General features: G+C 43.9%; 1 protein-coding gene across 10 annotated transcripts in view; it reads left to right on the plus strand.

The window, feature by feature from the left end:
- RARB (retinoic acid receptor beta) overlaps positions 1 to 20,683 on the plus strand; it is a 699,713-nt gene that overhangs the window by 590,784 nt on the left and 88,246 nt on the right. For all 10 annotated transcript variants that reach the window (XM_072950739.1, XM_072950689.1, XM_072950646.1 and 7 more), the window contains one exon: positions 17,202 to 17,343. In XM_072950739.1, coding sequence (XP_072806840.1) covers positions 17,202 to 17,343 — 142 coding nt within the window. The remainder of the gene's footprint in view (positions 1 to 17,201; positions 17,344 to 20,683) is intronic.

Raw genomic sequence — 20,683 nt, forward strand, 5'->3', positions numbered from 1 at the left:
GGGATTTCCAGATTCACGCTGGCTATGTTAACTCCTTGAAGGAGTGGAGGGCGTGATTTGTGATTTCGAGTGGGAATTTTCTTCCTGAGAAAGGACGGGAGGAAGATCTCTTTTTCCTACCACCCCCATAATGTGTCTTCAAGGCTAAGATTTTTTTCATGTCCCGTTCATAGCACTAAAGACACATGCTTGAAGCCACAGTTTTCCTGTTACCACATCCATGGCCGCAGAGACCCTGATGTTGATAATTAGGTGTATTTGTGTGTGACTGTGTATCCGTGTGTGTGTGGCTGTCTGTGCATGTGGAAGAGAGAGACAGAGATCGGGTTTCCTTAGACCTCACTGATTACTTAAAAATATACATTAGTTTTAGGCCAGAGGTTGCCAAACTATAGCCCACAGGCTAAATCTGGTCCACCACCTGTTTTTGTACAGCTTGAAAGCTAAGACTATTTTTTTACATCTGAAAAGCTTAGAAAAAAATTTAAAAGAATATTCTAGGATACATGAAAATGATAGGAAATTCAGATGCAGAGCTCGTGAATAAAGTTTTCTGAGAACACCACCACACTGGCTTATTGATGGACGGTCTGAGCTGCTTTCACCCAGCCGTGGCCAATGCGAGCATTTGCAGCAGAGACTACGGCTCACAGTCTGCAAAGTTTACAGTCTGGCCCTTTGCAGGAGGAGTCTACCAACCCCTTCGATTAGACTATCTAAAGTGTAGTTTTCAAAAGAAAGCCTTAACCTTTTTTTTTTTAAACCCCGTTACATAATTTATGGAACCATAAGGACTCTGGGGAGCAAATAGTTTCAGAGCACAACTCTTCTTTTTTTTGGAGGGGGGAAGTAATTAGGTTAATTTATTTATGTATTTTTTTTTAATGGAGGTACTGGGGATTGAACCCAGGATCTTGTGCATGCTAAGCATGCACTCTACCACTGAGCTATACCTTCCCCACCACAACTTCATTTTTTGAAAGCTGGGAAGATTATAAATATGAGCCCTGGCTTCCTTCTTTTGCCTTGATGTTAGTAATTAAAAGAATTGATATTATATGACTAATGTAAATAATTTGGGGCTTTATATATGTATATATATATAAAACTTAAAACTTTATATATATATAAAACTTAAAACACTCTCTCCGCCTCCTAAACAAAGATAAAAGTAAAGATTGCTTTCTTTTCTTATCAAATTAAAAACATAAACTAAGCCATGTTCCTGGATCCTTCTATTTTTGTTACCAATTAAGGGTCGCACGTGGAAGTGCAGTAATACCAGGAAATATGGCTCCCTTATTTTACTCATTTGGGGAAATGTCATTCTTTACTAAGAAATACTGTGCTTAATTAATTCTTGCTCCTTGGAGGTCAACCTGGGGCACTCATTATGGCCTTAATTGGTGGTATAAATCCTGAGACCCCGGAGGAAAGCACATCGCATGGCGAGTGGTCTCTGGCCCTTTGGGCGAGCGTGCACCAGCACCATCCCACCTTGGAGAGTGACAGCTTCTGGTTTTGATGGCTTCGGGTCTGGCCCCACTGATATTAGGTTTAAAGGCCAATGTGCAATAAGAAAAGAAATGTGATGACTTGTCCCGGTGTTTTGCATTAAACAGTGTGAGACAACCCACTACCTTCTGACTTGGAAAAATGTGTTTTCTTTGAACTCCGGTTTTTCGTATTAAATTATAGTCATTACACAGCCCATCTGGAATCTCCTGCCAGGCCAAAAATCATCTTAGAGACATTAGCCAAAGGAAGTTAAATGTAATTTTTTTTAATTGTATACTTTTCATTTCCATTTATTTTTTTCCCTTTTATTGGAGAAACCAGATGGAAAGGAAGGCAGGAGCCTCTTCCTCTACCGGGTTCCCTTCGGGAGCAGGGGCAGAACACTCCTGGCCGCGGCTCCGCTCACACGCTGACTTGAGGTGATGACGGGGCTGTCTAGATTCTGGGGATAATTGCTGGGAAGGTCAAGAGTTCACTGTTAAGCTCACACAGGCTTGGGATGGTGGGGTTTGCAGGGTATGAACGGTGTAGGGGCCAACTCCGGGCTTTCGCTAAAGTGGCTGCCACAGATTACGGCTGACAGTGTGGGCATGGAACTCACCCGTATCACGCGTGACGTGCTCATTTTCATGTCCTGCTGTGGACTTGGCTATTTTGCTGGGCGTTGTCTGTTTGCTGGATTTTGACTTTGTCGGGGAAGGACCCACAGGTGGGAGATTTTGGTTTTCTTCGTGTCTTTCCATCCCGCCAAGCCAGACCCGCCCCACAAAGGGCACAGACCCGTGCTCATACTGGGGACATGCGACCGTGTTGTTCCCTTGTTCAGACTCTTGGAAATCTCAGACATCGGCACTGGAAGGTGGGTAGAGATGATTTCAGATGTGTGAAACGGAACCACAAGAGTAATTCAACCATTTACCGGGGTCCCAAAGCCAGTGAGAGGCAGAGTGGAAACGACCCACAAACGCCTTTTGGATGGAACCCCTCTTGGTGCTTTTCCTCTCGGCTGTACCTCCACTCTGGCAGAGGTCCTTTGGCAAACTGAGTCATTCCCCCGTGCAGCCCTCCACCCATCCAGAGGAGCAGATAAACCAGGTCAGGTACCAGATGTGGTGCTGAGGATACAAAACTAGACGGTTAAAGCAAGCCTTCGACTTAACAAACGACATCAGAATGATTCTACAGTCATTATCTGTGGATTCACCCAAATAAATCCCCGAGTTGCTGTATGTCTCTGGAGGGGATATTTTAAATTCAGATATTGGTGAGATACTTTTTGACCGTATATTGATATCCAGTACCTGTAGGCATTTTTCTTTTTTTTTTTTTTAATTGAAGTATAGTCTGTTACAATGTGTCAATTTCTGGTGTACATATAGCACAATGTCCCAGTCATGCCTGTACATACATATATTCATGTTCATATTCTTTTTCATTAAAGATTATTACAAGATATTGAATATAGTTCCCTGTGCTATACAGAAGAAACTTGTTTTTTTTAATCTATTTTTATATATAGTGGTCAACATTTGCAAATCTCAGACTCCAAGATTTATCTCTTCCCACCTCTTTCCCCTGGTAACCATAAGATTGTTTACTATTGTTACTATGTTTACTATGTCTGAATCTGTTTCTGTTTCGTAGATGAGTTTATTAGTGTCCTTTCTTTCTTCTCTTTTTTAGATTCTGCATATGAGTGATAGCATATGGTATTTTTCTTTCTCTTTCTGACTTACTTCACTTAGAATGATGATCTCCATGTTGCTGAAAATGGCATTATTTCCTTCTTTTTTATGGCTGAGTAGTATTCCATTGTATAAATATACCACAACTTCTTTATCCTGTCATCTGTCGATGGACATTTAAGTTGCTTCCATGTCTTGCATTTCTTGATTATGGTCTTGGGAGTCAAAAGGGATGAGGGAGATTAGGGCACATTTTTAATTTCTAGTAATAAATCCTTGCATCCTGTGCACAATTTTATTTCAATCAGGATCCAATCACAGATAGGTAACTTGATTATCTAAATATATTTTCATTGTTCTAAATATTTTCTTCAGTTTAGGACCAGATCTCCAAGCACACCTAGCAATGGTCTCAGCTGATGCATCTTATGACACACCTGAGATTTGGTGGGTGGAGGAGGAGGCATGCTGGGCGACCCCCACCCTATCTGCCTCACACTCCTCCTCACTCACATGCGATGCTGCCTTTGTGTCTGGAAGGTGACATGTCACTGGTCCACTCAGCTAAGAGCTTCTTTAAGGAACCTGGCCCTGTCCTCCCTCTTTCATGTTTGACACAGTTAACAGACACACATTACAGATGAAAATAGCTACTCCAGGTTTTCCCTTCCTTAGCAGTGTATTAATGGTACATCCAGTAAGTGGGTGGCTTCGACTTTAAATAAGAGGCCCCATAGCTTCTCCATCCCTGAGCGTGTGAGGTGGTGTCCCCTACCACTCTCCCCTTTCAACAAAGCAGATAAGGTATCAACACAATTAAAAGTGAAAAATAATCGGGCTGCTTTGCCGGTAGTGAATGCTTACGGAACACACACGGATACAATAGATTTTAAATAATTCATGATTGGCACTCTTTTCCTCAATCTGTAAATGAGGACATCTAGAGTGGAAGGGCCTCGGGACACCCTATCCTGCCCCCATTAAGATAACAAGGCGAGAGGCCATGATTCGAGCTGGGATGTGTGTGAAGCACAGTGCGGATAGAAAAGAAAAATTAAAAGAGATGATGCTCTGAAATGCTTCGTAAAAGCCGCTTAGAAACCAGAAATGACAGATGAATTGAGCATCTCCTTCTGAGGGACTCCTAAGAGTCCTTTCCATTTTCTTGGCAGGATTAAAGTGCCACTTCGGTGTCACTGCCCAGTGTTTTCACAAGGTCTCTTATGCTCACCGAGGTGTAACGCTCAGTTCTGAGGGGTATCTTGCAGCCGACTTTGGGTAAACCAAGTAGACCTCAGGTGATGTTAAAGACAAAAAGGAATTGCTACATGACGTCTTATGTCTTAACCCTCCTGAGACGCATTCAGTCTCAAATGACCAGGGTCATGTGATTCACAGCAGCTTTTCCAGCCCTGAGAGGGTGAGTGGTCCAACCCTAAAGGATTTATCCAGCAGCTCTAACTCCCTTTTGCCCCTACAAATCCCCGAAGTCTAGTGGCAGTGCTGTCCCGCAGAAACAAAACTGCTAGTATATTAACAAAAAGTCATTCAGTCCTTTGGTGCTTACGTGTCAGCTGGTCATGATTTATGGGGGTTCAGCTCTTTTTCCTACACCTGCCTGTGGACAGCTCCTAATTATTCATCAGAGAAAACTCTGGATAAAAACATCAGCCCTGAAAACGTGTGTGTTCCAAGGAAGAAGGCTAACCGTGTCCAAGGAAATTTTCAGTCCTGTTTGATCTAAGGAAAATAATTCTCCAATTCCATCTACAGGCAGCTGCTTAAGAGAGACTGAAGTTCTTTCAGATGAGTTCAAAATCAACACACCCTTCCAAGTTATCTTCCTTGTCCTTCTGCAGAAAATTGGAAGGGGAGATGGAGTTCCGTGGAGTGATCAATTGGAGGGAGCAGAGTAGGGTGAAGAACCCCCAGGCTCCTGGAAGGCTTGCTAGCAGGAAGCGTGGGACCTGACACCCCTCTTTTCCAACGGGGACCTCGCCGCAAGCCCGTCTCCAGTGGTGGGGCTTGGTGAGGCCAGTGGGAAGGAGCCACTGAGGAGGAAAATGTAATGATGATGCAGGAACTAGAAAGTGAACATCCAGCTTTTCACTCAAGATGTGTGTTTCTTCTGTCTAAAGCCAGCAATTTTGGAACATGAAACTAAGAGTTTAAAAATAAGGGCTCTGTCAGGGAAAATAAAACACGTCCCCCTCCATCCATTAGGCTGCCTTTAATTGAAAACCGGAGAACAGTCTAACTAATTGGCAGGTACCTCTTTTATGACCGGGACTGTTTCTCCCCTGCTCTCCAGTGTAATCTGAAGGCGGCCACCCCTTTTATCAACTGAAGTCAGGGATGAGATGGAAGAGCAGAGAAATAACATGTACAAAATTAATTGTGTGTGTTCTGCCAAATTTTCTCTTATAAAATAGGCACAGAAAGCACAAAAGTTAAGGTCTCCAAGAGCAGCAGCCCCAGAATGTGTTTTTATAATGCATGGTGCTTGGGTGGAAGCTGTAATGTGCTAATTGCAGGCAAGTTCACGCGGTTGAAAAGAACTTTACCTTCTGCATCGGGGACCTATTCAATTTCAGATCTTGGCACTGTGCTGACATAATATTGCAATTTTAATTTTAAAGATCAAGAAAGAGGAGCTGGGGGTGAAATTTGAGCCAATTCCTTACTAATTTGGAGTAAGAAAGAGGGAGGGTTGAGATAAATCATGAAGTTGGTATTGCTGTCTGAATTTATGCTATTGGAGTTTCACTCTTGAAAATAGAACTCCCCTTATTTTCCTTATGCTGAAAGAATTTTGGTGGTTGATTAATTGAATTTAAGTTTCTCTGCTGATCTTTCTTTTCCTCTCTTTCCTTCTCCATGGAATCTCCATGTGATCTTTAAAAAGCAAAATCACTTGCAGCACGTTATTTTTTCATTATAAAAACTGCCCGTGCTCCATCAGAAAGATGGTTAAAATACTGCCTGCAAAGGATTCCTGTTTTGAGGGAGGAAGGCATGAAACCCAGTCATGGCAGGGCTGTGGGGTGAATGTTAGCACAGGGTGTGCTGCTCTGACACCACAGGATTCACGGGAGCCTGACCCTCTCTCTGGGGTTGTATCATGAACTAAAGGGCAAGGCGGGGAAAGGACTTTTTAAGTCATGGGGAACAGCATATGTGAAGGCTTGGAGGAGACAGAGAACGTTCTCAGTGTGGAAGGCTTGGAAACACAGGACTGGACAAAGGACAGGGGCAACTCTGAGGGGCAGGCGGGCTCTACACCAGTGATGATCTCAGCGTTCAGAGGGCGTGGATTTGGGGGAACGTGCAGGATCGGGTCTTAGCCTGGAGTCACCACGGCCTCTGCATACAAGGACAGAATCCATTTTGAGAGCTGGAGCTTAAGCAGTACTTTCTCTATAAATTGTTGGCGAGATTGTGCTCTGTCAGAGCAGGGGCTGTGGCGAGGAGAAGCCGACGGCTCTGTCCAATAAGTGCCCATGATTTTACAGCTGTCAGACTCTTGAAGACTTAAACATGAATGCCTGCCAGCTTTCCCCGTGCCTGCTCTCACGTCGTCTATGATTTCTTCCTTTGCACGTCAGATTCAGGACGTAACCACATATAAAATAAGTGAGAAAAATTCCAGAGGAACGATCCCTGAACAGTCCTGAAAATTCAGTGAACTTGGAAAAAGTACAACCAGTTCTGGACAAGCATTTTTTTTTTCCTTTTCTAATTGAGCTCCTTCTTCACATCACAAAACAATGCAAGTGCATCGTAATGATCGGTGTCAGTGAGAAGCCTTTGAATCGTGTGATATGCAGAGTGGCCATGAGACGTACATTGTCATCAACCAGCATGTTGTGACAGAGCCGAGTCCTGGCTTTGTGGGTGGTGACAGGCTGCGTACCGGACTTCTAAAAGAGATTTAAAATTTCACGCTCCTCTGCAAAGAGTTTTAGTCTATTTGAACACGTTTTAGCTCTGTCTCCTGCCTACCTTCCCCTCCTCTTCAGTACACATGAAGATCTTGAATTTGGGTCCAGAAGAGATTTAGTAATTAATGTGTAAAGCAGCTGGGGTCTGCTAACTCCCGGGCGCTGGCTGAGGAGCTATTTTGGTGCATTTTCTCAGTAAAAGAATTAAGAATTAAAAAACGTAAAATGCACTGGCTCCTTGCCCTGTTATATTTAGAGGAATCCTGACGACAAATCGGTAACTGTGGGTTTCTCTGTGGAAGGGCACAAAATAACTGACCCAAGTAATCTAGAAAACAGATGTCTTTAGTTGCTTTAAAGTGAATTCTCAAGACCAGATTGAAAGAAAGCTATGTGGAGCCCAGCGAAATCATCCATTTTACATCTTTTCCCCCTCTCTTTCATCGTTTTTCTTCCTACGCAGATTCTTGAAAAGAGGGAACGTGGTCCCACAATGCTGTATTTGTGATATTTAACCTGCTATACAGAAATTCTTTGGATAACAGATTAACTGCTCACGCTCATATTCCTCACCTTCTTTCTAATTTATTCTTTAATTTGATGGCTCTCAGTGGGAGTCAGAGACATCTAGGGGGCATCTGGATGAGCTTCTGGATACCCTCCTGAGGCTGCACCTAAAATATATGCTATTTGGAGGGAAATTTCATCCAATTCTGAAAAAGTTCTTTGTGTTCTTCCTGCCCCTCCCAGCCCCCTCCAAAGTCCCCTATCCACGTGGGAAATCCAGCCCCGTGTGGAGCATCAAATACCTTCTGGCTCTTTCTGGGGCCACAGAATTGCTCAGAAGCATCCTGAAGATATGTTGGGGAGAATAAGTGTGATTGTGGTAGATTTGCTTAATTCTGTCTGATCCACAGTCTCAAAACTAGCCTTAGATAAATAACTAGGATCTACTGTAGAGCACCAGGAACTATATTCAACATCTTGTAATAACCTATAATGGCAAATAATTGAAAAAAGGAAGGTTATATACATAACCAAATCACTTTGCTGCACACCTGAAACTAACACAATATTATAAATCAACTATTAAACATAAAAAGAACCACTGACAAGAATTAATCAGAAAAAAAAAACAACAGCAACAAAAAACTAGCCTCAAGGTCACCAGGAGGAGAAGAGAGGCTACCCAGGGCTTCGAGGTCCTGACCAAGGAAGTGGGTTGGAACCGTTGGCTGGAGATGATCTTGTAGAGCCAGGACTGCCTGCATAATTTGCAGGACCCAATACAAAATGAAAATGCTTGCCTCTTGTTCAAAACCTGTCCTGAATTTCAAGACAGTGACAGCAGATTCGTAAACCGAGTGCAGGACCCTTCCAAGGATGGGACTCTATGTGGCTGCCCAGGCCACACACTTGCACTTTTTAAAAACAGCCAGGTTAACCAGTAGTGTTTACTTGCCTTGTGAAACTCTCTCCCCACAAATTTTGTTTGGGGTTATTGGCCCCCAAACCTGATCGATTGGCTGCCTACCAGTTGAAATGAAGGTGGGGGTTGGTTATAAGAATCAATCAGACTTATCTAATAGTTGGTCACTTTAAATTTTATCCAACATTGTGTTTTGGAAATATAAAATGCCATTTTTTCACCTAAATTGAAAGACATTTTGTTCAACCAATTATTCTCATCATACTTGTTGTTTCCCAAGTTTATATTACCTGGTAGCATTTTTTCCCCGGATCACATTCCTCTAAAATAAAGAACAAAGTTGAATGAGTGCATTGGCTCCGTGCCATCCGGGGACCCGGGAAACTTCGGAGGTTTAAACCTTGATCTCTGATGTCGTGAGTTCAGGTTCACAGCGAGAACTCGGGCAGCCTTTGCGTTAGTTTTCCCGGGGAGTTTTATTAAGTGGGGATTAGGAGGATGGAGAGCATTGGCCTCTGGGTCTAATAGGGGTTGAGCTCTCAGGGGCTCACCTGACAAAGTCCAGGAAAAGGCCATAAAAACATCCTTCAGGAAAGACTAGTTCCCACAGAGATGATGGTTTTTGCTGTATCTGTAGTCATCACCTTCTGTCGAGCCGTCTTCCAGGCATCTCTCCAGATCAAGGCTTGCCTTTCTAACCTCGGCAAGAGTGCACGTGCTCAGGGAACTTCTGATCCAAGGGGGCTGAAAGGAGATAGTTGGGCCTTAGGTGCATGGTCAGGATCCAAGGGAAAGGACAGGAGAGACCCTTTCCCAGGGAGCAGGGAAGAGGCTACCTCACAGAAGCCACAGCCGTCAGACATCGGAGCCGTCAGCCTGCACTGCTGTCATCCAGTTGTCTTTACTAAATTCCCAAAAGTGGGACCTTGCCCTGCCAGGGACATTTTTTTAAACAAAAAAATAAACAACTCTAAGCCTCCACCTCTTGGGACATCTCGATTTTTCTGTTTGGAGTATGAACCTTACGGTGTTTTCCCTTCTTGGCTCCGAGCGGCCCCCTCAACTTGACTGCTCAGTGTTCCCCGTGTTACCTTCATGCCCACCCTCCCTGCTGGGGAGGAAGCGCCCTGTTTGTCATCAAAATAGTGGGCTGTTTTTCTACTTTCTCCCTCCCTCGCACCCATTGTCTTTCAGTGGGGTGAAAAGGTCTTCACTTTTCTCTTTCTCCCCCCAAATCGGGCTATTAATAACTTCCCCAAAGTTGTCACGCATAGACTTCCACTCACTCTGCAGGCTGTTTTTTGTTTGTTTAAGGCAACGTGTTTCCTGGTCTGAAAACCGGGTTTCCCAAAGTGGCTGTGATGGGCTGATTCCACACTCTCCTCCAACCAGCAGCGTCTCTGCTCCTGGCTGGAAGTGGAATTGTAGCTCTGTGTTGGACTGGCCCACACCTGGACCCGGACCAGGACCTGGACCTGGATCCGGACCCGGACCTTGCCCGGCTGGCCATGCTGCCCAGAGGAACAGCTCCCTGGGGCAGCCGCCTGCTGACTCTTTGACTTAGATGGCATTGAAATAGATTCCTCTTAATGATGGAGGGAAAACGACCAAGTGACACTCCTCCCTTTCTCTTCTCTCATCTGGAAGGAGAAATTATCCTTTGGAACTTTGCATGGGATAAACATTAACTCTACAAAAGCTCGATGCAAACAGGTGTGCTTCCCACACGCTAATTTTCTGAGTGAATTTCTCCTGACCCGATGCTTTTTGTGACTGATATGGAGCCAAGTTGCCTTTTAAAAACAAAAGAAAGAAAAAGTTTTTACTTAGCTCCTTTCTTCAAATGGTCTACACTTTCTACATTTATTAAACGTGATGTAAGGGGCTTAAATGCGAAAAAGCAGTTTCCATCCAAAACACCACAGTCTGAATTCTTGCGAGCAACTTTATGATTAAATACGAGTCAGCAAACTGTACTGTCATTTCAGAAATCAAGGATTCCTGGACTTGCTTCTCAGACTGGAGGGCAGGTTGAGGGTGTTAGGTATTTGTGTTGAAGCCCAGAGCTCACTGTCTACGTTACTGTGTGTTAAACTGACGCATGATGAAATCAGTGATTCACAGCTTCCTGAACCATCTTGGCAGAATCTCACTCTGACCCCAGCCTCTCCTTGCATGGAAGAGTGAGTGCCTTCCCAGTAAATGCCTGGTGTGGCCTTCATGATCATCCCCAGTCTGCACATCAGTCCATTGTCACAGCTGCGTTTTACACACACACACTCCATCACTCATGTCTCTGCCAGCCTGGACCACTGACCCCTCCCTGTCCTTCCTCACCCTTGCCTCTGCTCACCCCTAATGCTCCTCAGGGGAAAGCTTCTCCTTCAAATCCTGCTCCTTCCTTGGAGCTGGGATCAAGTGTTAACTCCTTCTGACTCCTTTGAATTCCTATGGCCTTTACTCAGTCAATCATTTATGTGTGCCTACTGTGTGCAAGGCACTGACCTGGGCACTGTTTCACTTTTTGCTTCCATTAGAGTTCTCATCACACTGCTTGGTTCACTTGACTTAATGCTCCTAGTAGACTAAGAAAGGGCAGGAGCCGTGTGTGACCCATCTCTGTGCATCCCGTGGGAGCCCACCACCTCCACCCCTGTTCATTGGCCTTGAATGAATGGGCCAATACGTGAATGAGTCTTTAGAATCATGAGGCTGTCTGCCCACAATAGCCTGTATTGTCCAGAGATTCAGAACAGTATTGTATCTTATTTGGGAATCTTTATTTTAAACACAAAATATATATTGGAAATTGTCCAGAAGAAAGCTTTAGAAAAAGAGGTTTTGCCAATAACAAAAGCTACCATTCATTGGGCAGTTGCTCTGTGCTGGGCATTGTGCTAACAGTTTATATGTGTTCCCTGATTGGGTGTACTCAGTGATCCTGTGAAGGAGTTACTTTCATTATCCCCATTTTGTGGGTGAGGGAACTGAGGCCTTAGTGTAACTTGCTCAATATCATACAGATAGTAAGGGGCAGCGTCAGAGTTTAAATCCACATACATCCAAGCAAAAGCCTAATTCTTAACCACTAGCCCACTGTCTAGCCAACCAAAAAATCACCCCCTTTGGAAGAGGGTGAGGAATATTATGTGTGATGATCTCTGAAAACTAGAAGGTGAAACAGGGCCCAGGAATGGGGAGAAAATGATGAGAATTAGAGCAATTATGTGAGAGTATCAGGGAGGGAAGGTGGCCCAACCTAATCTCACAGCAAAATATGGACAAGGGAGAGAGACGAGTCACTGTTCTCCAGGTCCTTTTAGATTTGGGACATTTGACTTGTCCATCAAGGGAATTGTGAATTTTAAGTATTTAAGTATAGGACAATATGTAGGTTTAAAAGAGACAGTTACCCTTCCTTCTGATTTAGGATTGTTCCTGCCCTGTAGATAGTAGAAGATTAGTATCTAGAGTTCTAGACTGATCTCTCAAGTATCTCCAGGTATCTCCAAGGGGAGACAGATTTTATCTGAGGAGGACATGGGCATTCCCTAGTTATCGCAAAGACATGGAGCTAATGGCTCTCATGCACATGTGGCCTTCTCCACCCTGAATATTTTTGGGGTTGTACCCCAGCTCTTTGGTAGCAAGAGCAGAAGAGCATGAGGTAAGAAAGGTTGAAAGATCCATGGTTAGAAAACACTGGACTCAGTTTGTGATGTGGGTCTACCTTCTTGATCGAGATAATTAGAGTGTTAATTGTGTTGCTGTTGACTGTCACAAACAATAGAAGTCATGGTTAATCCCCAGAAGCCATCACTAGACAACAGGAGTCATGCTTAACCAAAAGTTATAAGGAAACCAGCAAAAAGTTAACGTAGAGAAGTCAGGATTCACCAACAGAAGTTATGATCAGCAGTGGAAGTCATCGCTAACCAACCACAGACAATGGCTGAACAGCAGAAGTCCTGACTGACTAAACTGATCACAGCTGAAATCGGTGGGTTCTTCTAGTCTGGGAGGAATCTGGTTGCTTACTTTCCTAAGTACAGATAATATCCTCAAGGGATACATTAACACTGAGGACTGTTTGATGGAATTAAGGTGTAGCTCACCCAGGGCGATCACTCTGGTTCTGGTCATAGCTGAGGATGGCAATTGTTCATTCATTCAATCAACAGCTGCTTCTTGGATATCTACCATGTGTCGGGTTCCAGCCCAGTCCTGGGGATATGCAGTTGATATGTACCAATCCAGTTTCACTAGATGTTGAAATATTTTCCTACCAGTTCTTAACTAACGTTGCCTGGAGTCATTCTCTCCCCCACCCAAATCCACTGTGGTGATTCCAGGGAAGACAGTTAAACATGGCCTTGAGGCCATCTTGGAGCCCATCGCCCTGCCCACCCTAGTTCTAGGGAGCCGGCCCCCACGCCCCTTCCTGACCAGGGGGTCAGGGAGGCCTGAATCCCAGCAAGAAAGATGCCACGCTTGGTGGTGCTCCTGCGACACCCAGTTGTGGAAATCTGTGAGGCCCATTTGTTTGGCTCCCTGAGGCTGTTCCCCCATGTTGCCTGTGTAACCTCTGAAGTGGATGGTCCCATTGTTTAAAATTTTAAATATCATACTGAATAGGTGTAATATGGAAGGAAAAGCAAAGGACCAAGGTTATCTAGAGAGGAAGCATTCATGTGTGCTTGGATCCGTCAGAGGAGGCTTCCTGGCTGAGGTGACATACATCTTCAAGACCTGATAGAAGTTTTCTGTGTTTGCCAGAAGAAAGATGTTTCTGGAAAGTGAAAGAGTAAAACCATGACATCAGCAACTCTAAACTTGGTGTCAGAAAACCCGGCCCTCAGACTTACGACCAGCATCCGTGAGCCACGAGCCCGAATGAACACTCCAGCCCCAGTCTGGCCACAGACACCCAACAGAGGACCTCACAGAGGTGTGGAGACGACTCCACTCCAAGATAAAGGGGAAGCCATCTGAAGGCTGTCTAGCTGGTGTCTTTTAAGCCACAGGCTCCCAAGAAATTGCAGTTGTTACCCATCCGTGTGGAGGGTCTCCCCTTCCTTGGTTCCCTCCACCACCTCCTCCTGGGTCATTGTCTTTGCCCACAGAAACCCCCTCATCCTCATGCCCAAGCCATTCCAACTTGTGACTCCCCCATGTAATGACACACTTGGAATCCCAGACCTGGACAGCTGGCAAGGGTGTTGGAAATCAGCCACCCAGCGCCTCCCTTAGGAGATGAGCGTGCCTGGCCCGGAGGCAGTGACTTCCCTAAGCCCGCCACCAGCTTCCCCACCGCAGCCCTTCCTCTGGCCCTCCTGCCTCCTCTCTCCCTGGGCTTGCTCTCCAGCTACGGCCAAATCCTTCGTCTATAATGCTCAGCCTTTCCGTCTTTTCTCCTCCAGACATATCGCTACCCACCTGCTAGCTTGAAGAACGATCACACTCGAACTCGGTGCTTCTAGAGCCCACTTGACATTTGACAAGCTTGGGCTACAGTTTTGTTTCCCAAGTTATGCGGCTCCCAATTTGAGGTGGGACAGAATCGTGGCTTTAAACCTCATCGACTCGCATAGTGAGAAACATGTCTATTTTGCCCAGATTCCTCGTGGAGAAGTCGCAAGTCCGGGCTGACTTGTTCCTGACTCTCCCTTTGAGCCAGGAGTGAGGACACCTGGGCTCCAAGCCTTCTGCAGACCCAGGGTCCAGTGAGAGTGAAATCACGTCTGATTATTGTTTGGTCTGACTTCATTTTATTTATTTTATCAGTGCCTTCTGATACCGGCAGTCAGTGCTGGTTTTTAAACTAAGCCAGAGGTCAAAGGTTTCCATTTTAAATCATGTTGCACATAAAACAAGAATCAACCTAAATAAAAATATTAAGTAGATAAAATTTTGGTGGCATGGGACTCTTGTGCCACACGCACACATGAGGTCCTGGAAGAAGTAATCTAGGAGGAAAGGAGGTTTATAGAACAAGTCACAGTACCTGCTGAGGAGGGGGGTTTGGACAATCCAAACCCCTCTTTGGCCTCCAAGGGCATTTCTGTTTACCCAACCCATGTATAAAAACACCTCACAGCATACATTTTAGTCAGCAAGTATTCTACCTTGGTGGAAATGATTTACTGAAACCTAGACCTTCTCCTGAAATCCAGCCAAAAATCTGATTTGGAAAACCAAGAAGCCCTATTTCATTTCTGTCATCATTGTTACCGAACCATGCTGCCTGGATAATTGGTGACACATTACAGTTCTTAATTCTCTCTTCTTCTTTCATCTGGGTGTCACGAGATAGTTTTTCTCTCCTCCGTGTTCACTCAGTAAGAATTTGCTGAACTGAATATTCGCTTTTTAATAGATGGAGGAGCTCACCTTTGTCCGTATCTCACTTGCTACACGTTTGCAAAAAAGACCGGATCTTCCATGTGTCAGTGTTTCTTGGCAGGAGAGCAGTGAAGTGTCTGTAAACTGAGTTTGTACATCTGGCAGCCAAAAGTGTCCTGTAGGTATTTTTTGCAGGAAAAGATATGTTTGAGGTGACCACGCTGCACAGATTCTCTTAGGGTTTCAGAGTATTTATAACCTGTTATTTCAGATTCTGAGCATATTTGTAGCTTCAGAGGTACAAAAATAAACCATGTTTTCTTGGAAAAAATGTGTGTCTGGGATGTGACAGAAGTTGCAACCTTAAACAAGATTTCCAGGTGTTTACAGTTGAACTATGCCAGTAAAAATATGTTTATTTAGACATTAAAATCCTAGGGTGCCCACGTAAATATCCCAAACAATGTGTGTTACATGAGCTTTCTTTGCTAATGTGCTTTAGCTGTGAACGTTTTTAGTTCTGGCTCCTGGAGTGTTAACGTACTACCGGGAAAGTTGAACTCAGATGGTGACTCTTATTTGCTGTTCACATTTGGTGGTGGATTTCTTACATTCAAGAGCATTGTGTCTAATGGAGGTAAAAGTCACATCCCAACTGATAAAGTAAAACTCCTTGCTTTTAACACTTAGAGCAGCAGAGAAGTTTTTGTTGGGTGATTAGAAGAGAAGAGACAACTGGTATACCCTTCACTCACTATTCATCTGTGTATTAACAAGCATCATTCAGTTACCTATTGTCTGTCTGTAAAGCTGTGTGAGGAGGTGGGGAGGACAGAGAGGAGAAGCTGGAGACTGTGCTCCTGGAGCCTGAAGTCTGCTTTATTTCATCAGTGTGTCACAAAAATCAGGATAAGTTGCTTCTTTAAGTGCAAAAGGTTATTTTCAAAAAGTTTTTAAAACCTGTAATGTATTCAAACATGCAGTAAGCATATGTTGAAGGTTTACTTAACTCATTAAGGAAGGAAACAGTAGGATGAAAAAGCTGGTTCAGAGAAGGATATGAGAAAAATACCCAAGTAGGTAGGGAGGTAAGAAGGAAGGAAGGAAGAAAGAGAGAGAGAAAGAGAGAGAGAGAGAAAGACAGAGAGAGAGAAAGAGAGAGAGAAAGAGAGAGAGAGAGAAAGACAGAGAGAGAGAAAGAAAGAAAGAAAGAAGAAAGAAAGAAAGAAAGAAAGGGAGGGAAGGAAGGAAGGAAGAAATGGTGAGGGGAAAAAAGAATGCTAGAATAAGACTGCAGAGTTAGACACAAAACTGGTTCATGTCCTACAAGGTGATAAAATGATCATCTTTGGTTATATTTCAACCAGGCATAAATCTTTGGAACTATACTAGGCAGATATGACTTGTAATTTACCAGTCTTCTACAGTCTTTACAGAGTCAGGGTCCAGTCAGTAATAAACAGTAAATCAAAGGAAGTTGCATTTCCCTAGACCGTTAGATGACTCAGGTAAGTTTGTCAGTCAGTGCTGTGTACGCATTGCTCAACAGAACGTTCTGTGATGATGAAAATATTCTGTACGTGTGTTGCCCAGTGGGGTGACCACTGGACGTTTGTGGCTGTTGAGCATTTGCAATGTGGCTGGTACAAGTAAGGAATCGAATTTCTAATTTTATTTAATTTTCATTCATTTTGATGTAAATAACCACATGTGATTAGTAGCTGTCATTTTGGACATCACAGCTCATTTTTCTGCCTTGTTTCCAATCTTGGATCATATTTTTCTACACACTGTAAATTAAATCACCTTTTAAATATCATTACAAGAGCTAAATGTATTAAAGAATTTGGAGAAGACTCCTTTGAAAAGACCTAATTCTTTCGTGACCCATATAATTTCTTCTGCGATGCTTCTTCTGTTGAGTTTCTTGCAAGTGGACTCACCTGATATCACTCTGGCCAGCACGGGAGCCACCTAGGAAATGGAGTCTGTTTGGAGGGAACCCCACTGTGCATTATGTTTTTCAAGTAAATCAGCTTAGTGTTAATTTTCTTTTAGTAAGATAGTAACAGTCATGTCCAGTTTCAATTAAAAGGGGCTTTCTGGTTTGCAGCAAAGGAGGTATTCATAATTCCCAAGGGTTTTAAGGCTGAAATAAGTTCACTTCTCTGCTGCCAGCACTTCATTACTCAGAACGAGCAACCAATGCATTGATAAGGTTGGCTTTGATTTCTTGTGAAGCTCAGTAGTTTTGCTTAGTTTTCTCATCTTCTTGCTTGCTTGCAGGGGTTTTTCCGCAGAAGTATTCAGAAGAACATGATTTACACTTGTCACCGAGATAAGAACTGTGTCATTAATAAAGTCACCAGGAATCGATGCCAGTACTGTCGACTCCAGAAGTGCTTTGAAGTGGGAATGTCCAAAGAATGTAAGTGGAGTCTCAGAGATTTCTTTTCCCTTTGCCTTATCTATAAATATGATTGCTCAGCTTCCAAAATCAAGTTGTGGAGGATGCCGGTGCGTGGAATTCAGACATGACACTAATGATATATTCTTGCTAATGGTAGGTGTAAACAGAGACAGCATGAAAATCACATAACTGTGGGGATTTCTGGATAGAACTCGAATGGCATTTGTTGGGTGTTGTGGACGGTGGACTGTCTTCCAGAGCAGTTACTAACCAGCTCTGTATCTCCAAGCCCCCAGTCACCCGAGCGTGTCCCACAGCCACTCGGAGACTCCATTTCCCCATCTTGATGATAAGAATAAAGAGCTTTGCCTGTATGGATGAGAATAAAATGAGAGGTGAGGCATGAATAGTAACCCTCATCAATAATGTACATTTTTCAGAGGGGAGAGAGCGTAAAACTTTGCTGTCGAAGAAACATTTAGAAACTTGGCACGTTGGCGTTTTTCCGAACTTGATTCAGCTTTTTTCCTCCACACTACGTCCTCCTCCAAACAATTATACACTTTATTAATTCAGAAGAGAACATTTTAATATATTAAAAATTAGTGGTCCATGATCATTTGATTGTGGGGATTTGAACTATACATGCTTTGATACAAGCAGAGTGTATAGGGCACAAAAAAATCTTTAGTTATATTTTCTCCTTGGTGCTTTCAAATGAAGGTCATGAGAAAATGCTAGGCAAATGGCCTGGCTCAGCCTGGTCTCTGGAAGATGCAGGGGTGTGTGCCAGGGTGCTGATCCCCAGTCATCCCATCACTTGGGGGTCTGAGTGGGGCACAAGGCTGGATGCTCTGAGGGGCTCTGGAGGTGCTGAGCCCATGCCCACTGTCCTTGATGAATGTGGGATGAAAAGCCACCATCCAGCAGTGGGGTTTGAAGACTTATGTTCGGGTCAGAGGCTCTTGGATTTTGGAAGTGGGACATGTGGCCATACTGGGGAAGGCTGACTGAGGTGGGAAGAACCCAGAGCCGGGCAGCGCTGCCCGAGGGTGCACAGCTGGCTGACTGTCACTCTCCTGGGAGCTGTGACTAGGGGATATTCCTTGGTGGTCCACCCAGCATCCATCCTGTCCCTCACCTTTCCTAAGTGTACCCAGGGCTTTAATATGCTTTTCCACCTCTTGACTTTCTATACTTCAGGGAAGATATCAAGGTTGGATCAAGTCATTTGACTCCAGCCAATCAGTATATTTCTGTCCCAGCCACAGTCACTAGTTCAGGGTGAACATGTAACCCAACGAGAATGAGTTCAAGACTCATGCTTATGATCCAAAAAAGGAAAAAAAAAAAGGAAATTAGACTTCATCAAAATTAGAAATGTCTGCTGTTCAAAAGACACCGTGAAATTGATGAAAAGACAAACCACCAATGAAGAGAAACTATTTACAAATCTCACATCTGATAAGGACTTATATCCAGATTGTTGAAAATGCTCTGAAAACTCAATGATAAGAAAGCAAATAACCCGATTAGAGAACAAAACAGAACTAACTAGTACTCTTCAAAGATGCCAAGATTATGAAAGACAGGCAGAGACATGAAAGCTGAGTGCAGGGCATGGCCCCGAGGGTCCTGGAGTGGAAGGAAGCTCCTATAAGAGACATTTTGGGGACAAATATTGAAATTTGAATATAGACTGTAGATTAGGATATCTTATTAAGTCAACTTTAAATTTCCTGACTTTGATCATGTGCTGTGGTTACATAAAAGCATGTTCTTGCTGTCTGCAACTAACTCTCCATGGTTCAGAAGGAGCGTGTGTGTGTGTGTGTGTGTGTGTGAAATGGGGGGGGGGAATGTGGCAAAATATTAAGGCTTGTGAATCTGAGTCAAGGGTTACCCAGGGAAAGTATTCTTTCTACTATTCTTGTAACTTTTAGCAAATCTGAAATTTTATCAAAATAAAATGACCAAAAGACTCATGCTTAGAATATTAGGACAGAAGCAGCCTGCCTTCAGTGGACTTGAGCAAGGATGCAAGTCGCCACAAGTGCTCCGGGTCAACCCTCTCCAACCCGAAGGGAAGTCAGCTGTAGGACAGAGCAGGCTCTGTGGGTGGAGGAGTGGAAAGACAGACAGAACCCGGGCCCTGACTGGCATCATGGAACTGCTGGACCAACCAACCCTGGAAACTCTGCCTCTATAACAATATCATTTCGTTATATTTGCCAAGAAGCGCTCATTAAGGCAGCTGGGGCTGGGGCCGTATTCATATTTAAGGTCCTGATGAACGAGCACAGCCCGGGTCACCAGACAGGGAAGCAGGCTGTGCACATCCCTTCCCGGAGGGTCGTTTCCTCCAGGTGGTTCCATCTGCAGATGATGGGTCAGTTGACCACATTTCAGCCAGTTTCCGTTGACCCCCTCCAAACTTTAGAGCTATTGGATTATGCAAAAATCAATGCATGTGAAGACACGGGGCTTACATTTACTTATATTTACTTAGCTGAGGCCCGGAACCCTACTGCTGGAGAGAAAACGTGATGTCGACTGAAATAGGCAGATTATTCATATGTGTTAAGTGAGACTCACAGGAAGTTCCCCCAGCTCCCCACTTCTGGTCTGACGTTCTGTAGACATGGATGTTACCCTGCAGTTCTGTGGGAGAATGTCAGTTCAGGCTAAAGTTATAAATGAGTAAGCCAGATGTGGACTCAGGGTAAATCAGTACTTTTGCATTTATTTTGTGTGGGCTGGAGACCCATTTCCTGCTTACATTACTTAAAACCCATATCCTGCTGCTCTGTAAAAACTGGCAGCTTGGTTGCCAATTAAAAAAAAATAATGTTTACCCCCACAGGAAAACTCTAGTTTCAACCCTCAGGGAACTTATCACCTTAATTAGATTTAAAAAATATAGAAATGGGAAGAAAATGGGATCATTATGCTCTGGTAGACAAAAATAAATATATTTTCCTTAGAAGGAAATTGAAGGGCGAGAAATAAACACTTGGAGTATGGTGACTGAGGGTCTAATAGAAAATTTTAAAAGTTGAAACAGAAGGAAGCTAGAAAAAAGGAGACTCAGTAGCCAGTTACACCACAGTATACACAACTGAAATTAACCCAGAAATAATAGACGCTCACAGGACGTTAGGGCCGAAAACGGATCTTAGAGATTGATTTTCACTCACCTCCTTCACTTGACACACAAGTACACCAGGACCCAGAAAGATGAAACGGTTTTCCCAGCAATCCCTGACTGGCTGAAGACAGAACCAAGGTTACAATTCAAGGCGGCCTCCTCTCCTTGCCAGGCTTTCTTTGCAATGCCAAGATTAGCAAGACTTGCATT

The sequence above is a fragment of the Vicugna pacos genome, chromosome 1, assembly GCF_048564905.1.
Source record: "Vicugna pacos chromosome 1, VicPac4, whole genome shotgun sequence".
Lineage (NCBI taxonomy): Eukaryota > Metazoa > Chordata > Mammalia > Artiodactyla > Camelidae > Vicugna > Vicugna pacos.